This window comes from Microcaecilia unicolor, chromosome 9 (genome assembly GCF_901765095.1).
Source record: "Microcaecilia unicolor chromosome 9, aMicUni1.1, whole genome shotgun sequence".
Classification (NCBI taxonomy): domain Eukaryota; kingdom Metazoa; phylum Chordata; class Amphibia; order Gymnophiona; family Siphonopidae; genus Microcaecilia; species Microcaecilia unicolor.
Genome location: NC_044039.1, coordinates 196,542,325 through 196,558,959, shown reverse-complemented (window position 1 = coordinate 196,558,959; position 16,635 = coordinate 196,542,325). Strand labels below are relative to the sequence as shown.

The following is a 16,635-nucleotide window of genomic DNA, read 5'->3' as shown; positions in this document are numbered from 1 at the left end:
AGAACACAACGAAAAAAATGTTCCAATCGATGTGGAAACTCAAAAGAATTAAACCTTTTTTCCCAAGAATCATCTTTCGCACCCTAGTACAGTCACTAGTTCTAAGCCACCTGGACTACTGCAACGCTCTGTACGCAGGCTGTAAAGAACAGACCATTAAAAAACTCCAAACAACCCAAAACACGGCAGCCAGACTCATCTTTGGAAAACCTAAATATGAAAGTGCAAAGCCCCTAAGAGAGAAACTACATTGGCTTCCGCTCAAGGAACGAATTGAGTTCAAAATCTGCACAACCGTGCACAAAATCATTCACGCAGATGCCCCACTCTATATGCTAAACCTAGTGGACCTACCGCCCAGAAACGCCAAAAGATCGGCCCGCAAATTCCTCAATCTGAATTTTCCCAGCTGTAAAGGAGTGAAATACAAACAGGCCTATGCTACGACCTTCGCATACAAAAGCACACAGTTTTGGAATGCGCTACCCAAGACCCTGAAAATGATGAACAATCTAACCAGCTTCCGCAAAGCTCTGAAAACACACCTCTTCAACAAAGCTTACAAAAGTCACTCTCAATGATACAAATCATCCCCCAATATACCCAAACTCACCTAAAACACAACCTACCCAACATCCACCCAACTAAATCCTCTTCTACCTCAGCTTATGATCAACTGTATTTAAACCATGTCTTGACTCTATCATAACCTTACTCTGTAAGCCCCATTGAGCCTGCAAAAAGATGGGGTACAAATGCGATAGATAAATAAATAAATAAATAAGCCTCTCATATAATCAGTTGATCCAACAAAGATACTGCTATACTGTGCAAAACAGTGTTAAAACAGAAAGTCTTCAGAAGCTCATATGTTTGTAGTCGCTGCAAAGTTAAACCAGGGGCGTAGCCAGACCTCGCTGGGAGGGGGGGGGCAGAGCCCGAGGTGGGGGGGCACTGTTTAGCCACCACCCCTGCCGTCGCCCCCCCCCAGCCGCCGCAGCCGCCACATTGGACCCCCCTCCCGCCACCAACCCTCTCCTGCTGCCGCGTCAGATATCTCGTTGCTGCAGCCGAATAGAGTCGTCTTTAGTTCAGCGCCGGAGTAGCGCCTTCGTTCGAGGAAGTTCCTGCTGTGATCAGCTGTTTCTGACGCCTTACGTGCATGATGTAAGGCATCAGAAACAGCTGATCACAGCAAGAACTTCCTTGAACGAAGGCGCTTCTCCGGCGCTGAACTAAAGAAGACTCTCTTCGGCTGCAGGAAACGAAGTATCTGATGTGGCGGCAGCAGGGCGGGCGGCGGCGGGGGAGGGTTGGTGGCGGGAGGGGGGTTCAAGGGGATCGTCGCCAGGGGGGCCAGGGCCAAATCTACGGGGGCCCAGGCCCCACGGACCTACACCACTGAGTTAAACCAGCTGATCATATGAGAGTCTTAAGGTTTGTGAAAACGTATTGAGTTTACTCACACTGAAAATCAAGGAACCCTGAGGAAGACACTTGCCGAAACACGGCCATGTTGGGTCATCAGTTTTTCCATTTTCATTTTTCCATTTATTAGTTCTTATACCCCACATTATCCAAACAGGCGTTCGGGTCAATGTGACTTACAATATAACAAGGAAGATATTTTTTATTTGTTGCATTTGTGTCCCACATTTTCCCACCAATTTGCAGGCTCAATGTGGCTTACATTGTTCCATCATGGCAATCGCCATTCCCGAGTGAGAGATGTAAGTGGTATGACATAGAGAACATGAATGACAAAATAAAATTAAGCAAACAAACAGGTTTAAAGAGATCGTATTCGGAATAATAGATAAAGTGGTAATGCGTTAAAGTTCATATGAAGGATCGTTGCGGTATGCCTTGTTGAAGAGGCAGGTTTTCAGTGATTTCTGAAAGTTGGTTAGGTCGCGCTTTATTTAATCTACTTATGAATACCGTGAGCATTATTGGTTTACCATCAGGTGCTTGTTTTCTTTCATATGCTGATGACATCTTTATTTGGCTCCCTGGTTCTGAAACTACAGCTTTAACTTATTCAGCTGTATCATTGTGTATTAACAATCTAAAGTCCTTAGCCACCTGGCACATGCTAATGCTCAACGCAGACAAGACTAAGGGCCCTGTTTACTAAACAGCGTTATAGGCGTGCTAAAAACACTAACGTACCTTAGTAAACAGAGCCCTAAGATATAATATAATCACTTCCCTTGAGGATATTATTTTTCTGTGCATATTGTTTTGTACAGCTCTGATTGTTTGGTTTTTGGTCGGTTATATTAGTGTCACTGAATATGCATGTACCTCCACATATTTAGTATAGGATTGTGTCAGCAGTGTTTTGAAAAGGTTGGGTAATGTTTCTTTCTGATAAATATGAAAATGTGTTAATCTAAGTCTAGTATATTATCCAATATATGGTGAAGGCCTTACATCTGGTCTGGATGTACGTACATCCAAAATATAGAACAGGAAAAGTTCTCTACGATGACGAATCACAGAAGGCAAAAGTAGAGACTAATAGACGATTCACCACTGGAGACGTGAGTCCAACAGTCTTTATTATATCAGAGATAACGACCCGACACAGGCCGTGTTTCGACGCTAAAAAGCGTCTGCATCAGGGGTCAATAAATACACTACAAATCAAAACATATAACATATAAATAATGCCAATAAAAACATACATGCACATCCATATAGAGATATGAAAATTCAATAGACACTGATTTTCTGATCAGAGGTCAATATGCTCAAATATGCTTAATAACCATTAAAACAGCATACATATATTCAAAAGATTTAAAAAGTTTTTGGCTTCTGCTAATATAAATCGTCTATTAGTCTCTACTTTTGCCTTCTGGATGTACGTACATACATTAAGGAGGTGGAACATCGAATGTGCAGTGATGGTTCCAACTGTGATATGACCACATATTCTCCCTGAGGATATAATGGTTGCACCAGGCACGGAACTGAGCACATTTTGATACACTAAACTTTTTTGTGTGTAGATTTATTTTTAAATTGCATTAAGTGAAAATTCAAAAAACAAATTTTTGAGTCCAAGGTGATGTATGATCTGTTTTGTAGACTTGGGGATTTACAAGTAGCTTCTATATTTAAAAGATTAAAAAAAGGTTTACCACATGAGTACTTACCCAGTTTGAAGGTAGTAAGGACTCGCGCAAGTTAGTATGCGCTAATGTGGATGCGCTAACGGGTTAACACATGAATGCCCACTCTCTGACTCCTGACTTGTCCCCTCAAAAAAAAAAAAAAAGGAAATGAAAACAGTAACGGAATTCAAACATGCGTGGGATAAGCATAAAGGAATCCTGTGCCGAAGGAATGGATCCTCAGGAGCTTAGTCAAGATTGGGAGGCGGGGCTGGTGGTTGGGAGGCGGGGATAGTGCTGGGCAGACTTGTACGGTCTGTGCCACAGCCAGTGGTTGGGAGGCAGGGCTGATGGTTGGGAGGTGAGGATAGTGCTGGGCAGACTTATACGGTCTGTGCCAGAGCCGGTGGTTGGGAGGAAGGGCAGGTGGCTGGGAGGCAGGGATAGTGCTGGACAGACTTGTACGGTCTGTGCCAGAGCCGGTGGTTGGGAGGCGGGGATAGTGCTGGACAGACTTATACGGTCTGTGCCAGAGCCAGTGGTGGGAGGCGGGGCTGGTGGTTGGGAGGCGGGGATAGTGCTGGGCAGACTTATACGGTCTGTGCCCTGAAGAACACAGGTACAAATCAAAGTAGGGTATACACAAAAAGCAGCAAATATGAGTTATCTTGTTGGGCAGACTGGATGGACCGTGCAGGTCTTTTTCTGCCGTCATCTACTATGTTACTATGTTACTATATATATATATATATGTATATATTAGCACCTGGATTACCACAGGACTGAGTGCATCCCGTGGTTTGCTATTTTAAACTGCGTTAGGCACTCATTAGCGTCTAGCACAGTTTAGTGAAAGGGCCTCTCAGATTGTGTTACCTGACTGTAACCCACCTTGAACCGCTACTGGAAAAAGCATTAGCTAAATCCCAAATCTCTTTCCATTTCCTTACTTGATTTGTCCCTGAGGTTTTTCAGTGTTTATACCTATTGTTTTTCAGTGTTTATACCTATTGTTTATTCCCCTTGTACAATGTAGGTAGCAAGATAAGACACACAACTGTATCCAAGGGAGCCAATTTTTCAGAATTATTGGGGGTTCTAAACCCAATGGAAATTACCCCTCCCTGGATACAATCATTGTGTGTGTTCAATATTGGGAGTGCTGAAGCACCTGGAGTACCCACAGAGCTGGCTCCTATGACTGAACCTATGCAAGCAGAAAATAAGGTCATTAGAGGCTATATTTCTTGGTCCTGTGCTGTATGACAGTGTTTCCCAGGTCGGTCCTGGAGTACCCCCTTGCCAGTCAGGTTTTCAGGATATCCACAATGAATGTGCATGAAAGAGATTTGCATACAATGGAGGCAGCAGGGGCGTAGCCACACTTCGGCGGAAGGGGGGTCCAGAGCCCGAGGTGAGGGGGCACATTTTAGCCTCCCCCCACCCCCCCCGGTGTCGCCGACCTCCCCTGCCCTTTTTGACCCCCCCCACCACCTTTGACCCCCCCCCCAGTGCCAACCCTTTCAACCCCCCTTCCCGCTGCTGCCAACCCTCCCCCGCCGCTGCCGTTGGGTACCTTTGCTGGCGGGGGTCCCCAACCCCTGCCAGCCAAAGTCCTCTTCTCCGGCGCAGCCAAGTTGCTGATCTGCAAGGCTTCTGTTTCTGTGAGGACTTCGGCTGGTGGGGGTTGGGGACCCCTGCCGGCAAAGGTACCCGATGGCGACGACGGCAGCGGGGGAGGGTTGGCGGCGGGAGGGGGGTGTCGAAGGCATTGGTGGCAGGGGGGGGCCAGGGCCAAATCTATGGGGGCCCATGCCCCTGTGGCCCCACGTAGCTACGCCCCTGGGAGGCAGTGTATGCAAATCAATCTCATGCATGTCCATTGTGGATATCCTGAAAACCTGACTGGCAAGGGAGTACTCCAGGGCAGGGACGTACCCAGACCTCGCAGTGGGAGGGGGCCAGAGCCCGAGGTGGGGGGCACATTTTGTTCTGATGCTTCTCCCGCCGCCTCGCCCCCCCCCCCCTGCCACCCTGCCGCTCCCCACCCACTGCCACAGCAATTACCTTGGCTGGTGGGGGTCCCCAACCCCCGCCAGCTGAAGCATTGTCCAGCACCAGTCTCCAGCGCCGCCGCGTTGCCTGCCCTGCTCTGTCTTCCCCTCACATCCTGCACACTCCTTTTAATGAAATTGAGCATTATCCGTTTCACTAAAAGGAGTGTGCCGGACGTGAGGGGAAGACAGAGCAGGGCAGGCAACACGGCGGCACCGGAGACCTGCGCTGGACAACTCTTCAGCTAGCGGGGGTTGGGGACCCCCGCCAGCAAAACTAGGGGCCCACAGGAAATTTTGGGGGGGGGGGGCCAGGCTCCCATGGCCCCACGTAGCTACGCCATTGCTCCAGGGCCAACTTGGGAAACACTGGTCTGTAATATCACAGGCGGCCCATTGATGGTTTTAAATGGCTTGCCCTTAATGTTGGTGCCCTTATCTTGTTGATCACTTTTGCTGGCCGCAAGTATGAAGATATACCAAGGGATTGTTTCTTGTTTTTCCATAAAGTACATGCCCGGAAATTGGAAAACTGTAAAGGAGATCCAGGAGAGTGTGAGGTTACTGCGCCAAACGGGAATGGAATGCATTGAACGCAGGAAGATGTCCATGGAGAACGGAGAGGAGATACCCATGGATATTCTCAGTCAGATACTGAAAGTGGCCGGTAAACCGCAAACACTTGGACGTCAAGTTTTTCCTGTTCTTCTTTTGGGGATGTTTTATATTTTAAAATGAAGATCAATTTTATTTAAATTATTTGGGATTGACAATTATTGTAAAATTGAAATTTATAGCAACGTGATGACGACAAGTTTAAAGAAGTGGTCCCGGAGCATGAGAATATATTTCATAATATACCAGGGTTTGCCAACCTAACCTATGGGCAGATGATCAAAAGCCCCGCGCTGTTCCAAACAGCGCTCTAAAAATAGCGCTGGAACAGCGTGGGGCTTTACCACCCCTATAATCAGAGATAATTGCATGCAAATTTAAGCATGCAATTCTCTCTGATCATGGGGTAGAATCCTCCCACACTTGTTTGACAGGTCTGGGCTGTCAAAAGCCCAGACCTGTCAAGCTCAGGGGTTGGAGGTCCATGGGACCACCAGACCCCAACAACCCATGCCCCGAGTCAGGCAAAACGGGGGCTGGAGGTCCTCCGGACCTCCAGTCCCCCTGCCCCCCGACACAGGTTCAGGGGAGGTTGGAGATCCGGTAGGTCTCCAGCCCCCATTAATCCCCCCAACATTCCTGAGAAATCCCTGGTGGCCCAGTGGGTGAATGACGATGACCTTCCTCTCAGCGACAGGGGGCTGAAGGTCCAGCAGACCACCGTTCCCCCAACCCCCCTGATACAGGTTAAGGGGAGGCTGGAGATCCAGGGAGTCTCCAGCCCCCTCCAACCTCCTCCAGCATTCCTGAGAAGTCCCTGGTGGCCCAGTGGGCCGCGGTCAATCCCCCCAGCCCTCTAACTTAAGTTGGAGGAGGGAGGTGGCTTCCCTCCTCTTCCATCAGCGCTGCCTGCAAAATGGCGGTGCCCAGCCCTGCCCAGTGTATCCTGGGATGTGCTGGGCGGGGCTCCAATCCATATAAGGGAGAAACTCCCTTATATGGCATGAAGCCCTGCCCAGTGCATCCCAGAATACACTGGGCACCAGGATACACTGGCAGGGCTTGGCGCCGCCATTTTGCAGGCAGCGCCAATGGAAGAGGAGGGAGACCACCTCCCTCCTCCAGCTTAAGGTAGGGGGGGTGGGGGGATTGACCACGGCTCACTGGGCCACCAGGGACATCTCAGGAATGCTGGGGGGGGGGGTTAGGGGGCTCGAGACTCCTCAGATCTCCAGCCCCCCTGAACCTGTGTCGGGGGGGTTTGGGGACCGGAGGTCCGCAGGACCTCCAGCCCCCTGTGGGTGGGGGGGGGGGGGGGGGGGGGTTGAGGGTCGGGTCGGCTTGGCTCGGGGTTCCTGCAGTGGCTTCTGAATTGGGGTGAATGGGCCTTCTAGCATGCAAATGCATGCTGAACAGGGCTCACCATTTCTCTCCAATGGTCTGCAAACTCTTAACGCCAGCTCCGATCTGGCGTAGGGTTTGCCGCGGACAGCAAGCCAATCTTTGGCATGCTGGTCGCTGATCTTTGGGGATGAATAGGTTTAGCATGAATTTGCATGCTGCTTGCGCTAAGAGCCCTGTTTTGCATGCATTTGCATGCTAGTTGCGTTCAGAGCCCATGAGCGCATTGTTTCATGCGCTCGGGGGACTCTGATCACGAGGCGGTAGCAAATGCAGATGCTAGTATGGCGCTAACAGCCTCTAGCACCTGCGTTTGCTTCTGGTCATCGGCCCACTAGTGAATGATTGTGGTGACCAGGGGGGCCTGTTTATCAGTGGGATCTCCAGCAGTCGATGCTAAACTCCCGTTCTAAAGTCAATGGCGCACACCTCATGCTGCCGGAACAGCACAGAAAACTATCTTGCCAATGCTCAAAAGAAATTGTATTCAAATGATATGCATGCTGCACAAGCGAAAGCAATGGAGAAATGTGCTTGGTGCGTGTGCAGAAGAGTTTGGCGGTAAGCGCAGCTCTTGTGCGCATGTGCCAAGCAAACCCGAAAGTGAAGCACATATCAATTTTTTTTAAACTTGGAAGACTTATATTTAAGAGTAGAAAACGGGCAGGTGCCAGCGTGTGCTTTCACTTTCAGGTTTGCTCGGATTTGCGCACGTTTCTTTCTCTCAGTACCGGTGCTTACAGGCCTTGAACAGGCTTTCTTCCGCTTCCAAGAGAAATCAAAACTGGCAGATTTTAAACTGAAAATCAAAAGAAATTCTCTTTTCCAATCCCCCAACGCCAGCTCTGAGCCGGTGGCAGGTTTCCAGCGGTAAGAGCAGGGTTTGTTTTTGCGCTGTTCTCTGAGCATTAGGCGGTCATTGCAAATGAGCTCATTAACAACGGTTTGACTATGTTTAAATGTAATTTGCAGCCATCTCTAGCGTGTACACTCTTTCCTCCGCTAAAGCCATCCGAGCAGTCTGCACAGATTAATGCTGGTGCTAGTCCTGCACTAATGGGCTCTAATGCCGGCATTATACTCTGATTCTCAATATCAATAGTACCAATAACTTCCTTCAAAGGAGGAGGTGATGCATATAAATCTGAACCAAATACCCAGCTCCTGTAGTTTTCTTATATTCCTTAAATAATACAGTTTTTTTCAGTAGTAATATTGGATCTGTGAGATGCGCATGACTCCGCTTCTATGGCTCAGTGTTTCAAGCCAAACGCAATTTAGAGTGGGCATGTATTCGTCATTGATCCAGAAACGTTTGCAATAGAGTTTTGTTTTCCTTTTTATATATTGCTTTTTAATCAAATACTACTTTTTTAAATCAAAAATTCAATATCTTTTAAAAAAACAAAATACTTAGCTTAAAAAGCTGCTTCTTCTTTAGTTCTTAACGTTAGGATTTCCATAAGACAATACACATTGTAGCAAAGGAGACTTTTCACGCCAACATGAATCCATGTTTCGCGATAAGCTATATCAGGGACTGTCTCCGATCAAGCAGCATCTTCTTTTCACCGCAAAGTTATGCTGTGAACATCGACCCGTGGGATAAGGAGGAAGGGAGATTATGGGTAAGTGGGAGGGAGAAAATTGTTGCACAGTACCAACGTTGAGGTAGGGGGAGATCACGGCTTGGTGGGCATGTTTGGTGAGCAGTGGGAACTTCAGGTAGAGATGGATATTGTGGGTTAGTAGAAGAGAGGGTTGCTTAGGGGAGTGAAGGAAAGCATAGGTCATCTGGTAGTGAGGAGAGGTCGAGGCTGGACCCGTAGCTGCAGTGAAAGCAAAACAACACATCCTGACAGCCACACATACTCCAAGAAATAATTGGAGGTACTTGCATTGGCAGGGCGGGTGAGCAGTTTTCAAATAATCTATTTACCCAGACTATTCCGAGGGTGGTGTTGGGGTGATCATGATTGTTGTTAAGGGGTCCAATGGGCCTAAAGGTTAATTGGAGGGGGGGGGGGAGTGCACCAGCCCTGCGAGAATTGGATGGATGATCAGAGCTTAGGAGCTGCAGAATTAGGAGATTATGGGCTGAGTAACTGGAGTTAGTGCATAGGGTTAGGTTTGCTGTTGGAAGGGGGTGTGGGGGAGATGCTTAGTAGTTTGTTATTTCTGTTTTTTTTTTTTAATTCCAGCTCAGTCAGAACCAGTGCAGTATGCTGGCACTATGCTCCTATATTCAGAGATTTATTTTCTATTTAATCAAATTTGCTGAATTTTTCCTAATTTGATCATTTGAACGATAGTCTGAAGGCCAGGAGCTAAGCACCAGAACCCTGTGCCACGAGGGCTATATCCAGTTGGCAGGTGTCACCCTTACTTTTGACCATGACGTCTTTCCCAATCAAGAGTTCTGAATGCTGGTGTTACAGTATCCCCAGCCCCCGCTGACCCTGGGTATGGAAGGTGCCGCCTGGGAAACCAACTGGAGACCTGCCTTCTAGAAGTGCTGGGAGTGCATACCTTCAAAGAGAATCAATGGGAGTAGTTTCTCATTGAAAATCTTCCAAAATATGTGTCGCTTCTAACTATTTAAAAATGCACCCCCCCCCCCCCAATTCCAGTTTCTTATGTAAGCTGTGTCTATTTGCATTGGTCACTTCCCAGGCTCTTTCCTACCTGTGTGCAGAGCTTCATCGGCACTACTTTTCACTCATCAGTCTGACCTCCACTGAGATTTTTCATATTAGATATGGTCCTCTGTGAGAGAGTGACTGGTATAGCGGCAAGTGTCCCTAAGAACACTCTAGCCACCTTACAGCAGGTGGTGTTAAACCTGCCTTGTCAGAGGCTGAGGCAGAGCCAGTGTAGCATAGGGATGTTAGCTTGTCAGGCCAGGAGGGTGGGGCTCAACAACCAGAAGGACAAGGAGGTTTCATGACAGGAGATGGCATGATCCCATTTGGCCCATTATCTGGGCTGAAGCCAGTGGGCAGAGCTTGCCACCATATTGAGTTGCCTAAAACAATAGCAAACTGTGAGGTGTATATTTAGCATTCTCTTTTAGGAGGGAAGCGGGGGGCAGGGGCAAAGTAAGGGGAGTTGGGTGGGTGGGTTGGGGAGTTTTTGAGGGGTCTGTGAAGGGGGGGGGCGACCACGTCATTTCTGTAACAGTAAAGAGAACCGCCGACTCAGCTCAGCAAAGGAGGCAAAGCTCAACTGATAAACAGGGGGACCCCGAGCCAGGAGCCGTGGGATTCTGTTGTGAAGGAGATGAAGCATGGAATCTAGGAGAAGTAAATAAAAACAAAATGACAGCAACGTGATAGGGAGGGCTTCTGGACTGGTCTTTATCTTTTTGAGGGGAAAAGTAAAAGAAAACTCGGACAACTTTACATATTGGCTGCTCTCAGGCCGAGGAGACTTCTGCTATGCCACTACTACGTATCAGAAGAAACAGGGGTGATATGATACAGACGTTCAAATATTTGAAAGGTATTAATCTGCAAATGAACCTTTTCCGGAGATGCGAAGGCAGTAGAACGAGAGGACATGAAATGAGATTGAAGGGGGGCAGACTCAAGAAAAAAGTCAGGAAGTATTTTTTCCACGGAGAGAGTGGTGGATGCTTAGAATGCCCTCCCGCGGGAGGTGGTGGAAACGAAAACAGTAACGGAATTCAAACGTGTGGGATAAACATAAAGGAATCCTGTTCAGAAGGAATGGATCCTAAGGAGCTTAGCCGAGATTGGGTGGCAGAGCCGGTGGCAGGAGGCGGGGATGGTGCTGGGCAGACTTATACGGTCTGTGCCAGAACCGGTGGTGGGAGGCGGGGATGGTGCTGGGCAGACTTATACGGTCTGTGGTGGGAGGCGGGATTGGTGGTTGGGAGGTGGGGATGGTGCTGGGCAGACTTATACGGTCTGTGCCAGAACCGGTGGTGGGAGGCGGGGCTGGTGGTTGGGAGGCAGGGATAGTGCTGGGCAGACTTATACGGACTGTGCCCTGAAAAGGACAGGTACAAATCAAGGTAAGGTATACACAAAAAGTAGCACATGTGAGTTTATCTTGTTGGGCAGACTGAATGGACTGTGCAGGTCTTTTCCTGCCGTCATCTACTATGTTACTATGTTTTCTATAGCGCTATTAGATATACGCAGTGCTGTACACTGAACATGTAAGAGGACAGTCGCTGCTCGAGAGAGCTTACAATCTAATCAGGACAGACAAACAGGACAAATAAGGGATAACGGAATTACTAAGGTGGAAATGATAAAATGTACACGGGTGCTGTACAAATGAATGAGGGTTTAGGAGGGAAGAGAAGGGGACTTGATATACTGCCTTTCTGTGGTTTTTGCAACTACATTCAAAGTAGTTTACATAGTATATGCAGGTACTTATTTACACCTGGGACAATGGAGGGTTAAGTGACTTGCCCAGAGTCACAAGGAGCTGCAGTGGGAATTGAACTCAGTTCCCCAGGATCAAAGTCCACTGCACTAACCACTAGGCTAGAGAGAAGCCACCCTGCAGTATAGATCTTCCCTGCTTCAGGGGCGTAGCCACGGATGGGCCTGGACGGGCCCAGGCCCAGCCACTTTCCCTTCAGGCCCGCCCACCCAACATCCCCTCGCCCGGGGTTTAAATCTTTTTTTGCCTCTGTCGAAGAGTCCCGCCTTCTGATGTAATTTCCTCTTTCCGCGAGGGCAGGACTGAGGGAACAAACTCAGAAAGGGAAGGCTAGAGACGGGCAGGGCTTTCAATGTCGCAGCCACTTTGATGAAGGTAATTTACGCAGGGCGCTGTGGCAGGAAGAAAAAGGGGGCTGTTGGAGGGAGAAGAGGGCGGGCAGGTGGAATGGGAGGGGTGGATGGGGGTGAAGGAGAATTGCTGGACATGGATGGGAGCGGGAGGGGAGGGCAGGGGAGAGAGGAGAATCGCTGGGTATGGATGAATGGAGGGGGGGCAGGGGAGAGAAGAGAATTGCTGGGTATGGATGGATAGAGGGAGGCAGGGGAGAGAAGAGAATTGCTGGGTATGGATGGATGGAGGGGTTTAGGAGCGAGAAGAGAATTGCTGGGTATGGATGGATAGAGGGGGATAGGGGAGAGAAGAGAATTGCTGGGTATGGATGAATGGGAGGGGGTTATGGAAGAGAAGAGAATTGCTGGGTATCAATGGATAGGGGGCAGGGGAGAGAAGAGAATTGCTGGGTATGGATGGATAGAGGGGGCAGGGGAGAGAAGATAATTGCTGGGTATGGATAGGTGGAGGGGGGCAGGGGAGAGAAGAGAATTGCTGGATATGAATGGATGGAGGGAGGGCAGGGGAGAGGAGAGTTGCTGGACATGGGTGGATGGAGGGAAGGGCAGGGGAGAGAGGAAGGTTGCTGGACATGGTTGGATGGAGGGGAGGACAGGGGAGAGGAGGGTTGCTGGACATGGTTGGATGGAGGGGAGGGCAGGGGAGAGTAGGGTTGCTGGACATGGATGGAGGAGAGGGAAGGGAGAGAGAAGAAATCCTGGACATGGATGGAGGGGAGGGAAGAGTGAGGAAGGAGATGAGATGAGGGAAAAGGAAGAGAGGAGAAAAACTGCACATGGATGAAGAAAATAGGCAGAAGCTGGATCCACTGGACAGTCAAGTCTGCGGATGACCTAGCTGTTACTTACGGATGTAGGGGAAGAAATGAAGAAGAAAGGTGGAAAGTAAAGAAATAAATAAATGGAAAGGAAGCCCTGGAAATGGAGTTAAGAGGACAGATAGCAGCAGAATCAGATACTGGGCCAGCATGACCAGAAAAACAAAGTCACCAGACAACAAAGGTAGAAAAAAATCATTTTATTTTCATTATAGTGTTTGGAATATGTCCACTTTGAGAATCAGGTGCTCAACATTAAAAGTTTATATGTATTTACTTATTTATGGCATTTTATCCCACATTAAACATGAATTAGATTGGAACCTGGGATCATTTAATTTTTTTTTCCTGGAGAGAGTAATGCATTGCCCCCCCCCCCCCACACCAGGCTCTCTCCCCGGCTATAGCCAGCTCTGCAATTTTGAGGGGAGGCGCAGAAGTGGACCGGGGAGAGAGCCTGTTGTTAAACATTTACCAACACACCACTGTCTAGTGCCCACCCATCCAACCTATTGGCCCACCCCAAAATTGCCTTCTGGCTACGCCACTGCCCTGCTTATGTGTAAGCTACCAGAACCTGGCTAAGGTAGGCTAAGCTTTAATTTGAGCTTTACAGGAATACTGTCCTTGAGGTCTGGCTGGAGCCAGACCTGTGTTGTGCAACATTACAAGTAGCAGTGTGTACTGTGGGCTTTGAGGCCTGTCAGCTGCAGGTATGTGGGAATTTTGCCTCTGAATCTACAGAGACCTTGTTCTTTACTTTACTTTACTGTACATGTGAGGTAACAGGGTTCAATAGTTGTTAATGAGTTTTGTTTTCATTTTTCCTTGTCTGGCTGTATTTTATGAAGACCTCCCGCTCCAACCCCGCTCACGCTGCCACATCCTCCCTAACTTATTTCACACCGGCCTTACAAATGGCCCCTACTAGCAGGGGGGGGGGGGTAAATATGGAGACCCATGTTTCTGTAGAACAAGTGTCTGGATGTCACTTTGCATTTTTTCTTTTGTTATTGCACTGAAAAATCTCCAGATATGACAGAGTACTACTACTACTATTTAACATTTCTAAAGCGCTACGAGGGTTGCGCAGCGCTGTACAATTAACAAAGAAGGACAGTCCCTTCTCAAAGGAGCTTACAATCTAAAGGACAAAAAGTGCAGTCAATCAAGATTGAGGCAGTCTAGATTTCCTGAATAGAGGTAGAATGGTTAGGTGCCGAAAGCGACATTGAAGAGGTGGGCTTTGAGCAAGGATTTGAAGATGGGCAGGGAGGGGGCTTGGCGTATGGGCTCAGGGAGTTTATTCCAGTCGTAGGGTGAGGCGAGGCAGAAAGGGCGGAGCCTGGAGTTGGCGGTGGTGGAGAAGGGTACTGAGAGGAGGGATTTGTCCTGTGAGCGGAGGTTACGGGTAGGAGCGTAAGGGGAGATGAGGTAGTGAGGGGCTGCAGATTGAGTGCATTTGTAGGTTAGTAGGAGAAGCTTGAACTGTATGAATTGTGTATGAATTGTGTATGCTGCTAGGCACTGAAATTACCAGGGTACATGACTTAGGAATTAGTCCTGCATCTGCCTTATTTGGCTGCTGCCTGTTGGGCTGCACGTTGCAAATACTAATGCTCATTGTACCCTTTCTGTTTCTTCTCCTTGCAGCTCTGGAAGAGGACTGTGATCAGGAAAGCATGATTGACAACTTCGTCACCTTCTTCATTGCTGGTCTGTAGCCACTTTACTCTGAGCTGCGGTACAGGAGGTTAATCAGGGCTGGATTTATGCATATTGTGGCCCCTAAGTTTATTTATTTATTAGGATTTATTTACCGCCTTTCTGAAGGAATTCACTCAAGGCGGTGTACAGTAAGAATAGATCAAACATGAGCAACAGGCAATTAGAGCAGTAAAAATATTCAAGTAACAATACAAAGTATGGCGTGGTATACTACTTGCAATGACAAAACAATATGTACTAGAACATTATTGATTTTAGTTACATTTGTACCCCGCGCTTTCCCACTCATGGCAGGCTCAATGCGGCTTACATGGGGCAATGGAGGGTTAAGTGACTTGCCCAGAGTCACAAGGAGCTGCCTGTGCTGGGAATCGAACTCAGTTCCTCAGGACCAAAGTCCACCACCCTAACCACTAGGCCACTCCTCCACTGTTGCTACTATTGGAGATTCTACATGGAATGTTGCTATTCCACTAGCTAATTAAATAAACTACAAAACCAAAGATAAGAACTGACTGTCTGCAAATAGCAATACCTTTAGTTTTTCTCCTTACACATTATTATGTTATACATATTCATGATGTGATATATTCTTATACTTGTATAAGGGAACCCTCGGAAGATACCACTTATAAAGACAATATTATTGATTCTTTTGCCTAGTGGCATAGCATCTCTTCATTGGGCTATCCCTTAGTTCATTTTTTGTAAGTGCTATTGCAAACACGTAAAAGTGCTCAAACTACATGTGCTCTAAATAATAATAAACTTATCTTGTCTTTTAAGCCGTGTCCATATCTCTTAATGCTGAAATCCACTTGGGCTTCCCCTGATTGCGCCCGACACCGCGGGTTTCAATACTTTCATCAGGGACTCTGGTTAATTGCCCTCAGCAGATACACAATGACCTGTAAGTTGAAACATCGGCGTTGAATGCTTGTGCTTGTGCTGCTATTCCACTAGCAACATTCCATGTAGAAGTTGGCCCTTGCAGATCAGCAATGTGGCCGCGCAGGCTTCTGCTTCTGTGAGTCTGATGTCCTGCACGTATGTGCAGGACGGACTCACAGAAACAGAAGCCTGCGTAGCCTTCTACATGGAATGTTGCTAGTGGAATAGCAACATTCCATGTAGAATCTCCAATAGTAGCAACATTCCATGTAGAATCTCCAATAGTATCTATTTTATTTTTGTTACATTTGTACCCTGTGCTTTCCCGATCATGGCAGGCTCAATGCAGCTTACATGGGGCAATGGAGGGTTAAGTGACTTGCCCAGAGTCACAAGGAGCTGCCTGTGCCTGAAGTGGGAATCCAACTCAGTTCCTCAGTTCCCCAGGACCAAAGTCCACCACCCTAACCACTAGGCCACTCCTCCACTGTTGCTACTATTGGAGATTCTACATGGAATGTTGCTACTATTGGAGATTCTACATGGAATGTTGCTATTCCACTAGCAACATTCCATGTAGAAGTCGGCCCTTGCAGATCACCAATGTGGTCGCGCAGGCTTCTGCTTCTGTGAGTCTGACGTCCTGCACGTGCAGGACATCAGACTCACAGAAACAGAAGCCTGCACAGCCTTCTACATGGAATAGCAACATTCCATGTAGAATCTCCAATAGTAGCAACATTCCATGTAGAATCTCCAATAGTATCTATTTTATTTTTGTTACATTTGTACCCTGCGCTTTCCCACTCATGGCAGGCTCAATGCGGCTTACATGGGGCAATGGAGGGTTAAGTGACTTGCCCAGAGTCACAAGGAGCTGCCTGTGCCTGAAGTGGGAATTGAACTCAGTTCCTTAGGACCAAAGTCCACCACCCTAACCACTAGGCCACTCCTCCACTGTTGCTACTGTTTGAGATTCTACATGGAATGTTGCTATTCCACTAGCAACATTCCATGTAGAAGTCGGCCCTTGCAGATCACCTATGTGGCCGCGCAGGCTTCTACATGGAATGTTGCTAGTGGAATAGCAACATTCCATGTAGAATCTCCAATAGTAGCAACATTCCATGTAGAATCTCCAATAGTATCTATTTTATTTTTGTTACATTTGTAC

The 16,635-nt window shown here is 47.8% G+C and overlaps 1 protein-coding gene across 1 annotated transcript in view; it reads left to right on the top strand.

Annotated features, from left to right (window-relative positions):
• Positions 1-16,635, top strand: part of LOC115478032 (cholesterol 24-hydroxylase-like) — a 72,286-nt gene that overhangs the window by 34,586 nt on the left and 21,065 nt on the right. Inside the window, exons 8-9 of the mRNA XM_030215231.1 lie at positions 5,687-5,843; positions 14,496-14,558. Of these exons, the coding sequence (XP_030071091.1) occupies positions 5,687-5,843; positions 14,496-14,558 (220 nt within the window). The remainder of the gene's footprint in view (positions 1-5,686; positions 5,844-14,495; positions 14,559-16,635) is intronic.